General features: G+C 43.4%; 1 protein-coding gene across 6 annotated transcripts in view; it reads right to left on the bottom strand.

Moving 5' to 3' along the window:
• nhsl1b (NHS-like 1b) overlaps window positions 1-17527 on the bottom strand; it is a 98657-nt gene that overhangs the window by 23029 nt on the left and 58101 nt on the right. For 3 of the 6 annotated variants that reach the window (XM_070986987.1, XM_070986988.1, XM_070986990.1), the window contains exon 1: window positions 1698-1789. The exons of the other annotated variants lie outside the window; for them this stretch is intronic. In XM_070986987.1, coding sequence (XP_070843088.1) covers window positions 1698-1752 — 55 coding nt within the window. In that variant the 5' untranslated portion in view covers window positions 1753-1789. Of the gene's footprint in view, window positions 1-1697; window positions 1790-17527 lie in introns of those variants that run through there. 6 annotated transcript variants of the gene reach the window in all.

The following is a 17527-nucleotide window of genomic DNA, read 5'->3' as shown; positions in this document are numbered from 1 at the left end:
TCTGACCATGGGGTTTGAATAGACCTTGGCCAGGCTATAGGAGACCAAGGACATGGGGTCTATGGACACAAAGCCTGTATTGTCCCACTGCATCAGTCTCCACATCAGCCCTTTCAGTGCCACAATACCCTTTAGCCCCTCAACACACACACACCCACAGTCTCACACACACACCGGACTGTGGCGCGAAAGTCTTTCAGAAGTCTACTAATCCCTCTGTCCATTGACATCCCAGCTCTCCCTGCACACATTAACAAACAGACTGAGAGCAAACAGGCTACTGAAAACTCTGAAAGACACAAACAGGCCGCATGGTGCATCAGAGCTAAAGGTTGCATACTGTAATCCCTGGAAAATCCCATCTCTACATGCACACACACACACACCAGAGTTATAAGCTGCTATGAATCAATAACAGTGATCAAAACGTATTGACAGTATCTCTGTTAATCCCAAACTGGGTCCCTGATCACTCACTAGCCAATAAAGCATTGACTTGTGTGCACAATACAAACTGTATTTCATAAGGTTTGGGTCAGGTCAATTTTTGTAATATAACATACAACATCAAGTCATTAAAAGTGTTGCAAAAATATAAAATCATCTTAGTTAATAGTTGTTTATAGGAATATGCCTCTTTAAAGGTCCTCTTGATAACCTAAAAATATTCATTTAACAATCAACCTGAGACCAAAATTAATCGCAAGTCTACTTCTTCCTCTTTCTATGTCTAAAAAGTTTGTGCACTCTTGATATCGTGAAGAAGCTGAGCAAATGAGCCTTCCTCTGTGTGGAGCTCACTGTCCCCTGGACTGCCAGGAGTTCAGCTCAGGAGCAAAGTGCAGGCATGTGCAAGACGGCAAGTTAAGATGTGAGAAGTACAAAAACGCTGAGCTAATGATCAACAATATCACCTGAGCCTTGACTGCAAAACACACACACACACATGCTATAAATACACCTGAGATTAGAGGCAACACAAGCGGCTTGCCCTGCATGAACCAGGTCTTTGTTAAATATCCTCACATGCTTAATATACAGCCACTGATAAAATAATAAGAGTATTAACTAATCCTCCTAACCACAATCTACAGCAGATGCAGGGCACACAGACCTAGCATGGTTTCCTTTAATATCAAGCTCAAATCAGTTGAAACAGAACTAAATAAACATAAAAAAAACACTAAAACACTTCAAAGTTGTTCCAAGAAGAAGGAAAAAGGTCCAACTATTTCTAATAGAGTAGCTGTGATTGTAAGTGCTTCCAGCTGCCACCTTTGCAAACACTGTTGGGTCATTTAGTGCTAATGGCTGTCGCCTCTGTGAAGTCTTGGCCCGGCAGTTACCTGGTAACAGGGTGCAACAGAGGATTGACTGTGGGCTCAGCAGAGACAGCAGCGAAGCGATGTGCCCACAGGAAACCGGTAGTTGTCATAAAATAATATACAAATCTCTAAAGCTGGCGTATGTCCACTTCTGATACAGAAAAGCTTCAATTAAGTCACTTAAAAATGGCTATTTAAATTAGCTGAAACAAATGGAAAGCTGCAGGAACAGACACTCACATGTCCTGTCAAAATGATGTAAAACAGTGACTTTTCTAATTAAAAGCTGTTAATTTATTCTAGTTTTTCACATCAAAACTCCTCATATGATACATTAGCAATCAAGACAGAACAGAAGCAAACATGTCTTACCCTTCCTTTTGAAGTATTTAATCACAGATTTTAACGAGGTCCCGATAAACACCATTATTCCAGTTGACTGTGTATGCCGCTCTTAAAAAAAAAAAAAGCCCTGGCAGCAAAGAAATAACAGAAATCCAGGGAATAAGAGAGAGAGGACAGGACCAAAAAACTGCTGGCGTTCGTTCTCCTTCACTCACATTGTCACTACACGGCAGCTTGGCTAACAGTGAGTGTGTGAGTGCGTGTGTGTGTGTCTACTATGCTGACAATGAGCCTCTACCACTATCTCTCTCTCTAAACACACACACCCGGTCCACCACTCCCCCCATCACCACCACCGCCACTCCTCCCTCAGGCAGTCCAGTCCTCGGAGACACACACACACACACACACACACACACACATACACACACACACACACACACACACACACACACACACACACACACACACACACACACACACAGCAGGAGGGGTGTAGGACCGGCCCCCCTGTTCCTCTGTGCTTTGGTTACCAAGGAGTTCTGGCTGCCTCTCCCTTTATTTCTCATCATCAGTCGTTCTCTCTCCTCACTCTTTCTTCTTTCCTTTGCGGGACTCAGAATACAGCTGAAAGTTAAACATGCTTTATTAGAGCGAACAGGCACACTCGTGCTATTTTGCCGTGAAGGACGATTCTCATTTCATTTGATTGCCCTCTCCTTCTTTTCTCCTTACTTTCTGCTCTGCTCTTGCAAGAAGTAATCAGCGCGTTGCCGCTTTCACCGCCACAAGCGACTCATCTGGGGAATATTTATGCACCTAATTAAACTATCAGCCACCTCCACAGGCAAACCTTGCACATCCTCACAAAACACACTGAGCTTTTTACGAGGTGTTCTCAGGAGGGTGCAGCCTCCACCTGCATGCGAAGTGTAACGCAAACAGGAAACATATCAGCAAATACAATATTCTGTTTAAATCTCATTTTGTCCTTAACTCCAGAACTGAAAAGGACTACACAGATTCTGTCCTTGTTTTCAGCTACCTAAAGTGTCCAAAACCAGGAAATAAATTAGACTGTGCTCATTTTCTCTATATAAATCTCCTTGTTTTCTTCTCTCTGGATGTTTTCCATCAGCCCCTCTTCCTCTGTCTGATCATACCCAGCCTGCTGAGCGCGCACATGGCCACTGAATCTGTGCCACATTAATATAGATCACATACAATCCTCCCATTGTCCAATCCGCTCACAATCTATCACACACACACTCTGGCACCCACCCATGCAAAGGCGTACCTACACACACACACACACACACACACACACACACACAGAAGGGTAGGGCTGCCCCTCCTTCTGCGAGCGTATTTCTTTTCAGCCCAAATGGTTGAAGAGGGGAGGGAGGGGGTGTGTGGCGGTGAGGGAGGGGGCTGCAACAAGAGCTTGAATGGGACTGCAAATGATCCTTGAATTTGTGGGTAAAAAGAATCTCCCTCTCATCCCTCCCCCCCCACCCCCCTAGACCTTGGTCATTTGACCCTTTCAGCCTGACTGAAGTGCGTTTGGATTTGTTGGTGTGTATATTTGTTTACTAACATCAGTCAACTGTATGATGTTAAGTGTCTGTTCACATTTCGTATTTGTGGTTGCTCTTGTCCATGAGTTATGATCTCTAAATGTAGGTAATATGTCTCTGTAAACGTCATCTTCTTCTTGAAAGTTCAACCTGTGTTTGACCTTTTCATAAAATACTGCTGTAATGGGTTAATAACTTGCCATCAGCTTCCACATGTATATAGGATCAAATGTACGTTTATATGAGACAGTGTATAAATCTGCTACACAGAGTTGTCAACTTCTGTCTCAGACTGAAATTTATGGTTGAAAGGCCTACAAGGCACAGCCAAAACCTATTATAAGGTTACAATAATCGTTTTGGTGGCACGGTGTCACAAGTGGTAGCACTGTCACCTCTCAGCTAGAAGGTTCGAATCCTGCTGTGGGCGCTGGTGGCATGTCCTCCACCATGCCTTCAGTACCTGCTGCTCGAGGAAAAAGGGCCTTTCTGTGTGGAGTTTGCATGTTCTCCCCGTGCTTACCTGGGGTAACCTTCATAAAATACCCCCACTAAAAACATGCAAGAAGATCACCACCTGACCGATGGTGACGAAGAGAGTTGGGTCCCCGGGCGCCGCTGTCAGCCGTCAGCTGGCAGCCCACCGCTCCTGGTCTGCCGCGGAGGAAGGACAACCAGGATGGGTCAAAAGCAGAGGAATTAATTTCACGGAAAACATGGCGGTAAGCATGTAGTGTGCAACACGTATTGTGATGTGATAATAAAAGTACGATTCTTCTTCTTCTTCAATACAAACTTCATATAAACCATATCTAACCATGATCAGTAATTATAGAAACCAGTGTTGATCATGTCAAAGCTGAGCAGTGTCAGGACTTGAAACTAGTCCTGAAAAAAATAGCCAATTAATCAATTAGTGTATCAAGCAAAAAAAAAAAAAAAAAAAGCCAAACATGTACTGGTAAACCCAATATCTTTGGTTTTTGGACAGTTGGACGGACAAAATGAACAATATGAAGGCTTTTAGGAACTGTGAGGGGCAATTCTTCAGACTATTTTTTGACCAGTCAATAAATCAAAAACAACTATTGACAGATTAATCACAAATGAAAAAAACTACTTTCAACCCAGGGTAGAAGCAAAAAGGAACTCATTTAGATTCACAGTGGGATGAAAGTCTTTCTCCATGAGTCCACTCGTTCTGTCTGCACCCTCTGTTTGGCTTGTGTCTCGTACTGTTTGGCACGCGTACAGTATTAGGATCATTTATGCAGACGCGAGCCCAAGCAGCACTCATTAAAGAGCCTATTGTTCTCAGGACAGTGTCAACACGCACACACACACGCACACACTCACACACACATATACGCGCACACTGTGACAGACAGGTCAACAACTCTATCCGCTGAAGGAGGGCTTGTAATCTAGGCCACCATTAGGATTAGGGCGATCTGTCCATTCAGCCATACGTCCATACATCCTTCCACTCGCTCCCAGTGAAGAATGGAAGCACCCCCCACCAACACAGCCTGTACACCCCAGCCCAAACAATATCAATCTTTCATCTGTTCATACTCTAAGCAGCATATGAAGGAAGCGTGAAGGACTCAGTGGGTGAAGCTTGGACCTCAGAGGAAGATCTTATTCAGCATGACAAACATCAGGGATTATTATGAACACGATTAACAAGCAATCCTACTCGTGTTAGCCTTTGGTTATGAAATTAATAGGCTGCATCCTGATTACAGAAGCTGAGGCAATATGTTTCTTTTTCCTTCTTCTTGATTACCTAGTCTTAATCCTTAAAATCACATATAAAAAACTATTCTAAAAAAACTGTGAAAAATGCCCATTCATAGAAATCCATGACATTGTATTCTTAAACTCTTCCTTGAAGTAATTACAGCTGGCTTAAAATGTCAGGTTTTGTAGCCATCTGATCATTTTACTTAGTGATAAAACTGACGACGAGCATTCAAACATAAATCTCCATTTGTGTTCGTTAGTATTAGAGCCTGTGGCAGGTAGTGATTATCTCTTCTTGTTCAACAACCAGCGGCATGTAGAAGCATGTACGAGAAAAGGTGGTGACCGTCAGGGTAAAAACGAGGAAACGTGGGGAAGGGGGGCGTGAATAATTAACAAGTCTTGTTGCACCAGACGTTATTAAGACTCAGGGCTGACTGTGGCGGAGCGATAATAAAGGAGAGAGATTGATGTTGCTCCTGTCATTGCTCTCTTGCTTTCTTTGTCTCCGTTCGGATTTCACACCTCATTTGGATCTCGACAACGACCTGGAAAGGCTACAACAACTACACAAACCCTCCAACATACACACCCTTTTTTTACTTCTTTTATCCCAAACTGATTAAATTAACCTACTTCTAGCATTCAATAAATCCCAGAAACACTCACACCTCCCTCTCTCGATCAATATCATAGTCTATCAAACATCCGTTCCCAAAGTGCCTGAATCTGACATCTACACACTCACAGGCGCACACACACACACCTCCCCTTCATCTGACAGGTCTCAGCTTTTATTTTTCTAATTGGACTTAAGAAGGGATAGCTAAGCTGACCCCCTAAAACCCCTCAACTCTATCTGATCCGCTAATGTCAAATCTCTCTCCCTCTCTTTCCTCCTCCTGTCTACAAACCCAATTTCCTTTTCTCGTCTTCTCCTGTCTTTATTTCAGACATGAACGCTTTCATGACTGCTAATGTAATCAAGGCTGTATTGATTTTACTCCCCCCTCTACCCCCCTCTATCTTCCTTTTCTTGTGTTCTCCTGTTCAGGCTCTGACCTTGCACACATTCCTCTCAATAGGTAGAAAACCTGTGAGGTGGAGATAAGCAGGAAATCATGACGGGTGGAAATGGGGCAAAGTATTTGCTTCACACATGAAGGCATGCACTTTGCATCCTGTGAATGGATGTAAACAAGATGCATGCCTGTCACTGATTTTAATCCATGACCTTTAGTTAAGTAAACAAAAAGCACTCAATCTTTCCTTTAACTTTTAAGGGTGAGACGCCCTTTAGCAAGGCACCGTAAGAGCATTTTAAGTCAAATAAATATCAAATTAATAAAACATATCCAATTTAACACCAAATGTTTCATATTTACATTTCATGTGACTACAAAAATGCATTAATTACTGAAAACTATTAGAAAGTGCATCGTTTGGACTTGGATGGCTGAAACAGGAAATGTACCAAAAACCCTGAAAAATGAATAAATACCCTACACCATGTTTCTCTTTCATTTCCCCATCTCTCTTTTTCTGTGAATGAAAATCTATAATTTACTGCATGAAGAGCAACACGCTTGCTCTCTCATCCCTTCCCCCTTTCTTTCATCCCTACATCTCTGTGAATGAAAGCGCAGCACCAGGGGTCAATGGGAACCCGATCGCTTTGGTGCTCTCTGAGATAGAGTACAAGGCATGAATAATCTATCAGGAAAGAGTGAGGGGCAGAGAGGGGAGGTTGTAGTTTAACATGATGATCATACACCATAGTTCAACGAAGGATCTCCTTCACAAACTGTATCATTATTGCTATTTCACACGAATGCAGCTTTACTAAATGACATCAATGTAGGAACAGTAAAACGTAAGAGCATTATAATACAGTGATGTTTTGATGATGCTGATAAACCTTAAATACAGATCATGAAGAAGTACATCGAAACAGCGATAAGATGGAAACAGCTCTCGATAGTGCTCATAAAAAGGCAGTAAAGCAAAGTGAAACTCCACTTCAATCCTGAAAACACACAACTCTCTCTCAAACATAACGTGCATGCACACACACGCACACACACAGAAACCAAGGTGATGGAGAGACTAGCCTGAGTAAACATTTTCTGCCACTAATGATTTTAGCATGGGGTGAAGTTCTCGCATGTCACGCACACACATTAAGTTCACAAAGCTCCAGCACTTGCTGAATGACCTCTCTCTGACACCAAACTCTTGCTGTCTCTCTCTCTTTCCGTCTGTCTCTCTCTCTCTAACTTCTGTTGCACTTCTGTCTGTTTAGCAGACAGAGGTTACTGGGTAACGACAATCCTCCCTCCTCCCCTCACCCCTCTTCTGGTCTTTCCGTCTGACCTACTCTATTGAAGCAGCTGGGATTCCATCACTCTCTCTCTCTCTCTCTCTCTCTCTCTCTCTCTCTATCTCTGTCTCACACACACACACACACACACACACACACACACACACACACACACACACACACACACACACACACACACACACACACACACACAACCTATACATTCACACAGATGATCTTACATGCCATAATGACAATATTGACTGTGTGCACAAACACACAGATCACTCAACAACGCAGCGTTTATTCTCCGACTCAGTTTGACTGACTGTCGTTATCGCAGACAGCAAACCCATCTGTTTACCATCAGAAAGTCAGTGGCCACAAGGCTTTTGTTTTGGGGGATTTGAATGGACCCATCAGCAGTGCATTTGCATGATTACATTCAGAATATGGCAGGGGACACATGTACTTCAGTCTACCATAGCGGCGCACAACGTGTCTTAGTGAGAGGGATTTGGTGTGTGTGCAGTGGGGATTTAGAAAGGTGCAATACTTTAGTGTGAATTCAATCCAGTCAAAGTTCACAGTGTGTGTCCATTTTATACCCAAGCAAAACCGCTGCATTTTGTGTGTGTGTCTGTGTGTTCGCTCAGTTATTCTTCTTAATGAAAGGCAGTGGGGCCTCCCTCTATAGGCTTCTCCTCCTTTGTGATCCATGAGAAAACCCTCCAAGTCTGTGTGACACCCCGCAAACTACGCCGTGAGCATGCACACAGCATCACTAACATAATCAGCCTCTGATCCTTGCGCGCTGTCTGTTTCACAGGCATCTGTATGTGCATATGCTGGCCTTGATGTGGTGACGCAGGTGTATTTGTTGTTTTCTGTTCAAACACAGTGTAGCTGTTCTCACACAGCTTGACGTGTGCGTGCATCAGAGAAACATCTTTGAAAAGAAAAGCACAATACTAATGTGGGAGGGAAAAAATGAAGATGGTATCGACAGCAAAACTTTGCACAAAGACTTTCAGAGAAGGACACGAAGACAGAGAAGCAAAGTTTGCATCCACAAAATGCTGAGAGATTCTTTGATGTGGTTGAAGCAGAGCCGTTTTGCAGAGTAGTGATGCGAGGCAGGATAGAGAAGGCAGCATTTAGAGGGACAAAAGAAACGAGAGAGAGAGAGTAGATAACGACAGCTGGGAGAGAAAAGTCTGGGGTGGGGGGCATGGAAACAGATGAAGCGAGAAGAGAGAGATAGATGGAGTTTGCATGCAAAACATCCATAGGTAGAGACTCAATAAAAACACATATTATACACGCAAACATACACAAAGGCCCAGCAGGCTTGGCGGTCATGCCTAATTTTCCCTCCGCTGGCGTCTGACCCGTGTGCTCCTTGCTGACCCCCTTTGAAATTCAAACCAGGATAAAAGAGAAAGAAAGACAGAGAGGACAGACAGCAGATACATGTGCCTCTGTTTGAGCTGGGGACAGACAAGTCCACAGCCTTAGAGTCTCATCTGTACTGAAAAACACTGGTGTGCAAGACTTTGTGTCTCAGCTCAGGAGCTAAACAAGAGCCAGCTAAGAAAAACCTAAAAACAAAGACCAGGTCACTTAATCACAATAACAGCTGGAAGAGCACAAACTGACAAGGAGTCGTACAATAAGTCCTTCCTATACATTCATTTAACAACCAGACCTTTATGACCCAATGTTAGCTTGAGCACAAGAAAAGGCGGGTCACTCTTAAGATGAAACTGCCCGTTGAGCAGGGAGTTAAAATGCTGTTATTTTACGAGCAAACTGATTTGTATGCCTGAACTTTTGGTGCCTTCAGGGTGGCAGTTTCATTGCTAATTTGAGGTGTTTTATGTCCCCCGTCAGGATGGATTTGTAGCTAACTGTCCACCCACCCCCCAGCAAGAGAGTTTTAAATCTAATGCAATTTAACCCCACTGGTCTGTCACCCCCCCTGAAGTTGGCAGGACAACATGTAACGTGGCTCTATGGATGGCAGTTATGGCCAGTTGTTCCACCACTTTGGTCCACGACATGTGAACTCTTTTGTTTGAAACTATTTGACTTTTGTTATTAATTCTGGTCAAAAATCAACCCCTTGTCTTCATGTATGACATGCCGTGATTGCACTGCGCCATAGCTGCTGCTGGACAGCAGACAGGTTAAGTCATTCAGTGCTGACCTTGGCTTAAAATCAATTCTTAGCATTCAATTATTCAACAAAGTTAGTCCTGTTCTGAATTCAGACTCTGCAGGTGTAATACATGTGTGACATGCCATCACAAAATCATTTCCCAGTGGAAATATCCATCCAGCCACTGGTGGTGTAACATGAAGATGGATCCCTAGCAGCCCCCAGACTACATTAAGGGCCATTACCATCCAGCCAAACTGTCTCCACTCGTATCGACTCCTGGTCCTCCTCATTCTCCAGTGGACCCTCTGAGGACCAGCCACATCAATAACCACAAGGCCTAAGTGTGCTTGTGTGTCTCACTGGTCCTGTGCATTCTAATGGCTTACAGCAATGGCTAACATGCTTTGTATGTATGGGTGCACATGTTATTGTGCATGTGTGAATGAGTGCATGCAGCTGTTTCCACAATCTACTCCATTTAGACAACAAAGCTAATCACACGTTACAAATTATTGCATCCCTGTACCCGAAATCCTCTCTGTGTCTTTGTTTCTACTACTGACACACATACACACACTTGCACATATAGGTTATAAGACAATATATGTGCATGTGCCTATAGTCGATATGCATACAAGCATGTAACATCACACAATTCATAATGCACACGCACCTACACACATACAGCGCACACATTATGCTCGCTGCCATGCTGCTTTCCTGACCTACATTTCAACACCAGGTCTGTCTGCTCTTCTCTCCTAAGGGCCCGGGTGTGTGTATGTGTGTGCGTGTGTTTTGAGTGTGCCTTTCCTCCCTCCTACTTCATAGCAGCACAACATCATTAATCCAGTTTCATAATTAACTTCACACACAAAGTGCCATAAATCTGACACAGCCACACAGATGTGATACATTGTGGAGAGCTGTGCTTGTCGTAGTCCACTGCGTCTAATTTGTGTGTGTTTTTTTGCAATACCGGACTTTCAGGTCCCACACATGTCATGAACCTCACAACTGGCTTAATTAAAAGTGTGATGTAAATAATGTCCAAGCTGGGACAATGACAGGAATCAATAGGCAGCAGCTGGAATATGACTTCATTTGCTTTAACAATATGATGAATTAGTCAATATTTCACTCCGAATGCATTTAGCTGACACTCCAATCAAGAGGGATTTACCAAGAAAACGGCAGCGGAAGTTTAATTTCCAATCACCTGTAAAACACCACACTTTGAAACATCAGCGCGGGTAAAAGTGGAGGTGATAATATTCCTTATTTTACACGGCTGCACACAGTAGCTTGGGTATAAAGCAGAATGCTGCTACTGCTGTTACCGTGACCCTGGTGCTCAGCTCATGCTCAGGATGAGAGGGTCTTGTCTGATTTAGACACAGAGGCACAGGGACAGACTGAGCTAATTTAGGTTAAGTGCCTCCAGTCGCTCAAGGGCACAAAGCAACAAGCCACCTGGGGCTAGACTGCATCACAGCAAGGAGAGCCGAATGTGTGTGCAAGTGTGTGTGCGTCGGGCAAACACAGGGATACCAATGGGAACTGGGTTACAGCCATATCAACCACAATGTGTGTATGTGTGTTTATTTACAGTTCCCTCCACCACTGGAGCAAAATTGACGCTATGCAATTTAACCCACTTCCCACATTGCACCTCACTTCTCATCAGCAACAGTAGGTCATTCGGGGAGAGGAGGGGGGAGCTGCAACACTAAACCACCCAATCAACAATCAGAAATATAACCAATTGACCAATGGTGATAAATTTAGGAAGTGAGCGAGACAATCAGCCTCGAGGCAGGAACACAATCGGGAGGTTAGATTTGAAGTCGGATGCGAGTTCTGGTGGCTGGCATTGATTACTGTTATTTACCAACACATTTACACTGCGTGACTGGATCTGGTTCATCGGGCCTGTCATAATGAGCCAATTTCCATCTCCTCTCTGTTAGATGGCTTGTTATACAGAGTCCACATTGTTTTCACAAGGTGTGAACACTTTGACTAAATTTTGATATGATATGTATACAAAAAGCTTAAAAACCCATAACAGATATGTTATATTATCTTGGCCAGACAACAGCACCAGACTTTAGACTAACCATTTCACAGAATCATAAGTTCTGTATGCCACTGAAGCAATGTTTATGAGCGCACTAAAGCAATCATCATCATCATGTGATATACTGAGGGAGGTTAGAGGTCAGAGTCAGCTACAGAACACCCTTTGCTGTACCTGTAGTGCTTGCAAACACTGGAAACAATCCTCTGAACAAATGTTTAAACTTTCCCAAATATGGTTTTGTCAATATCCTTTGTAGTACTATACATGGATGTTACACTGTAGTAATGCAGCGCTGCAGTAGTGTTAGAGTTGTAATCCCAGGGTAAAGAGTTAAATATGTCTCTGGACAGGCTTAGTGCTCATGGGATGATGTGGATCAGTATCATCTGTAAAACACACATGTGTATGCGTACACACACTGAGGCGCTGTGACCGGTGGTTTCATCTGACATCTCGAACAGACTTGGGGATGCGTTTTGTGGGAGTGTGTATGTGCGTGCACGCTTGCGTGTGCGAAGCCTGGTTTCCTCCACTGATAATCCTACATCGTCTGGGAAAAAAAAAGACAGGACGCCAAAATCCACTCCATCCCTCCCCTCCCTCTCTTTCTCCCCCACCTCCTTCTTTAATAAGCCACCCCTTCGCCTCCCCCTCCCTCTGCCCGTCTATCTCTCCGTCCCTCCCCCTTCTGTCCCAGCTGAGCAATAATGGAGGAATAGAGGCATTAATAGAGAGAGCGGACCTCTCTTGGATTCAATGAGTGTGCCCTCCTAATGGGCCCTGAGGGAAACGAGACGGGCTCCCTGATCAAATGCTCCCAAAATTTAAGACTGCCATTATTCCAAATTAAATTCCTTGTGACACCTCATGTGTCTCTTTCTGGTGTGGATAAATGGTTGTGTTCTGCCTGACGGGCAATTAATCCATGGGAATGTAATTATATGATGTAATTACCATAATCTGATCAGCTAAGTCTCACACACTAATGTGTTTTTATGTGTGTGTGTGCTGTAAAGTCATTTCTATACTGGCTAAAATTGATGATTCTCAGGTGTTCAACTTTGAAACTAAAGGCTAAAAGCACTGCAGTGTCACCCGCAGAATTAGTCCCTCTGCTTGTCTGTATTATAGTGCCACCTTGTGGTGGTAATTCGCAACAACTGACACACATGTAATTGGTTTCCCAATGTCATCCTGCATAGCTCCTGGAAAAAGGTTAACGACAGTCGAGGAATGTCGCCTCTGCTGTAAACAAAGAAAATTAGAGTAAAACTGTCACCTGTCTGCCCTCCACTGTGGTTTTACAAGCAAAGAAAATGCCCGTAGCTTCCCTTTCTCTCCGTTTTTCCTTCTTTTTCTGTCTTTAACCCTAATCCATCTATGCATGTGGAGTGGAAAACCCTCGAAAAAGAGACGTTTCCATGGTGAGGACAACTCATTAACGAGACAGATTTAAAGAAGCTCTTAAAATCACTTTCCCCCCCCCTCCCTCGCTTCTCTCTCCTTTTACAATCAGTCTCTATGGGGGGACATGAGCTTTTCAGAAGCTTGGCTTTGCTTTCTGAGGCTTAATGGAACCTCCAGCTGATTGGGACATAAAGGGACCTGGAGCTGAGGAGAAGGCAGAAAGAGGGAGACTGTGGTGGGAGGCATGGTGGAGTAATGAGGGGGGTCTGTGGCTGATGAGAGTTACAGTGATAAAAGATTAGATGGCTGAGAAGGTGGAACAAAGTGTCCTGAGCAGAGCGCTGACATTATTCTTTTGTTGCTATTACTATTTTACATTTTAAATGTTATATCATAAATTGAATAAGTTTGTTTTATTTCATTTTGTTTTATTTATCAGTTTGTTTACTTTTGTTTTCTTTTTGATTGTTACATTTATGCAAACATTTCAGTACTGAGCTACATGGCATGAGTAAAAGTTAAGTATATAGTGATGTACAGTCGCAGCTCGTAAGAAATGGCTGTAATAAAGAACTTGAAATATTCATATTTCTTGAATTTAGTGTTAAGTGTGTAAGATGTTGGAAAATGGTGAAAAACACAAAATCTAAATTTCTCAGAGCCCAAAGTGGCGTCTTCTATTCGCTTGTTTTGTCAAACCAATAGTCAAAACTCAAAGATAATGACTTCACAATAACTTGACCAATAACCTCTTCTGTGATGCCACTGGTTTGCTGTACACCCTTTCAGCCATCCCTTTCAGATGTTCATGTCATTTTCCTCAGGTCAAAGGAGACAAACTTTCGTGCACTTTTTGTGAACCAAGCAGCAGAAGTCAGGAATGTAACCATGTGTGCAGACGGAGAGCAGACTGGTCAGTAGGGCAAACAGGGCCAGAAACCTCAGAGGACCAGACTGGAAGCAGCATGAGGTGGAAAAAAGCTCGCTCTAATGGCAATGCTCATTAAAGAAATGGGCTGTGACTGAGGCTGGCGCAGCCACTGAGTGCTTAAACGCACTTATCCTGCACTATGGCTTTTTCAATTACTAACAACAAGACCACTGTCGAACTGACTGAGGCTAAAGAGGAGGGCAAAAGCTGCTGCTCGAGCAAACACAGGCCAGATTAAGTCTTGAAATTGCAGTTGTTTTCTGTCTGCTGGCATTATGACTATTGTTTTTCCAGTGTAGATGAGTGTTAGCTCATTGACTTCTTCTTTAGGCATCTGTGAGCATAAATCAAGAACTTTGTGTTGCTAATGGGGGAGACAGATGTTTGTGAGTTGACTGCATGTCTAAGTATTACTCACCATCAATCATAAATAGAATCACCCAATGAACTGATCCATTTGAACCCTAAAGGTGACATTTCACCTCTGTAACTACACACACAAGCGCCCTTGTATTACTCACACATGCATACATGCAAACCATGAAGTCCTGTTCTTATTTCGACTCAACAGTGTCAGCTATGATGTTTTCATCAAGAGCCCGTCATCAGGTGTTTGCCATATGGTGCAATGCACAGACCCAACCTCCAGGAGGCTCCCTCTGCCAACAGGGAGCAGGCAGCAGGGCTGGAACCGCACACCGAACATACTACAGTAAAAGTTCACCGAGTGCGTGAAGGGAGAAAGAAAGAAAGAAAGATGGGAAAAAAGAATCAAGGATTGAAAATAAAAGAAAAATCTGGCATGAAAGAAAAGAGAAAAACAATGTACAGTTTTATTATTGCACATGTTAGTATCCTCTGATTCAGAGCTCTCTGTGTTTGACCCATTTGTTCAATGGAGGGATAAATGTCTCTGCAGAGTCTAGTGATTATCTGGCTATTATGTCCTGATGTGATAATCAACCCATTGAGTAAGACTCAATTGTACACATATGCTGCAGTGAGGGCTCCTTACACCTGATCCCTCCAGGAATAAATAGTTCCCTCTGACTTATTCCTCTCCTCTCGCCTCCTCTATCGCTTCCAGACTCCCAAATGAAAAGCCAGCTGAGCCCCCAGACCCAACCTATTAATCTGACTGGATTATCTATAACAATAATTTGTCGAGCAAATGACGCACGCACACCAAAAGACAAAACCGACTCCACATGCATGTAAACTTCAGCTCCAGCTTCTTATCTCAAACAAAATTGGCAATTCACTTATCAACTGATTGTTTCTGTCATTTTTCAAGCAGCTTTAGCCTCTAAAATGTGAGGATATGCTGTGCGGATACTAAATTTAACACATTTGGGTTTTGGACCTTGGGATATGGGCAATTATAATGTGCATTTTCTGACATTTTTCAGGCAAAATGTTTAATCAATAAAACAGCCCAGCACAAAAAAGAGAGTGCTGCCAACTCCACAGCAATGACAACGAAGCAGCAAAGATTAAAACATGAATGAAAAAAAGCACCAAGGATCTATGGAAACACAAAGACACCGACACACAGACAGAACCCCACAAAACTCAATTACCTCCCAATATTTGTCAGTGATGACTTCATTAGCCGTCGGTCACACATGATGGAGGAGCACCTGTTTAGCCAATCACTAGCCAGCCATTACCTATTAGGCCTTTAACAAGCTGAGAGGTCTCCATCTGTTAGACACAGAGCTAGCTATTAGCCACTGATCACCCTTCACCTCCTTTATCCCCTAACTGAATGAACGTCTGAAAACATGTGGACTGAGACGATACGGATTGGACTGATGTAGCTTTTAAATTCAGAGCGGAGAAAAAGACACGCACTCATTCACACGGGCACAAACACGTTAAAGACTTAATCAATGGCAGAGAGACGGAGGAGAGCGGGAGATTGAGGCAGTTGCTTTGAAGGAAAACAGAGCCTTAACCCATTTTACAGTCGAATGGCCGCAAGCAACCCCTGACCCCCCAAATTCCCAAAAGTGTGTGAGTGTGTGTGCGAGAAATCCCCTTCTTTCCTACATCTCATTAAGCTGTGTGTCATGCTCTCTACTCCATTGTTCTGTCACCTCCAACCTGCTATTGGAGGGAGGGGGTTCATGCACATTCAGGACTAAGGGTGTACTTGTCTTTACTCATCTATGTTTGAGTGTGTGTGAGTGGAGGTGGGAGCCTTGAATGGGCAACTAACTAGCAAATCTCATTGTGGCATTTCGAATGGTGTTTCACCTCAAACGCTAAATTGTGAGAATGGGAGGAAAGAGCTGCTTTGACTGGATGTTTTTCTGCGCGGGTGAGCACAATTAAATGTCCTATAAGGTTTTGTTGACAGTCCATCAGCAAGACTAGTTAAGTGGCCAGTCTGTCGCATTAACCTAAGGCAGTGGTTTAGAATAATTAGACTGGTTTAAGAGAGGGGAAAGAAGGAATAAAGAGAGGAACATTTCGCTTGTTTCTTCTTTTGTCTGCTGTCCACAGTCTTTTGAGGATGAGAGTAAGGAATAAATGGAATGAAACGTCTCCTCTTTTATGACATGGACAGTTTTCGTCTAACATCCTACCAACAGTACCATGACTGCATGCATTTTTAATGTGTGGTGGCTCTAATGAAAGTTATACATGCCCAGGTTTTTATTGCCTTGAAAATAAGAGAAATGTGGTTATGTTTGTGTGAATGCAACACTTCAGGAGAGACAATGACAAAGAGCTAAGGAGGAGGAGGAGGAGGAGGAGGAGGAGGAGTGCCAACCGCTCCTGAGTCCCAGTGCCACAATTATATTATCCTAACTGATTTTCAGCAGTGCTTCCCCCCATAAATGCAGGCAATCCATTTCATTTGGCCTCATCTAGTTACTCTACAAGCTTGGCCTCCCTCAGGTGCTCTTCCCTCGGGAGCTGTTGGCAGTGATTGGTCGATAGCTGAACCTGCCTTCCCACCGAGGGATTATGGGGGATCCGGTGCAACACCTGCTCCACCACTAAACTGGTATAAAATAGGAGGAGGACAGGGGGAGATGCTGATGGGAAGAAAACGAGTCTTTCTATTTCAAATCTACGGTAAGAAAGAGGAGGAGTGTAAAAACACAAGGCATGCATAGAGGAAGACAAATACACACAAAGGAAGCATTAGCCAAACTCCAATATGAGCGTGTTTGAGGGTCTGCTCAGCGGTGCATGAATACAGAGTGACTGGGAGGTTGGTTCAACCTACAGAGCCCAGACAATACTGTACCCATGGTGGCGACATCTTGAGCTGTCATGGCGTGTTAGCCAAAGCAGGCATGAGGACGGGCCGCACTCGTCTGGCAGCATATTGTTACGCTAAACGCACAGGAATAAGTGATGCAGTTTGAGATAAATGCACATGCAGAAAGACATTAGGAAGCAGTTATTAAAGGGGCTGTATAGACTTCATATGGGATAACAACAAAAACAGAAAAGTTATAAAAGTTTTTTTTTTAATCTCCCTTATCCTATATTTCTATCTGAGTCGCAACAATTTGGCCGATCACTAGCATTATAAGCACTATTAGGTAGTGTTATATCCGACTAAATAATGATCATGTCACAGACCGTTCAGTGCTCTCTCTTATCTCCCT

Source organism: Chaetodon trifascialis, chromosome 19, assembly GCF_039877785.1.
Source record: "Chaetodon trifascialis isolate fChaTrf1 chromosome 19, fChaTrf1.hap1, whole genome shotgun sequence".
Classification (NCBI taxonomy): Eukaryota; Metazoa; Chordata; class Actinopteri; order Chaetodontiformes; family Chaetodontidae; genus Chaetodon; species Chaetodon trifascialis.
This window is presented reverse-complemented; position numbering and strand designations above follow the sequence as displayed.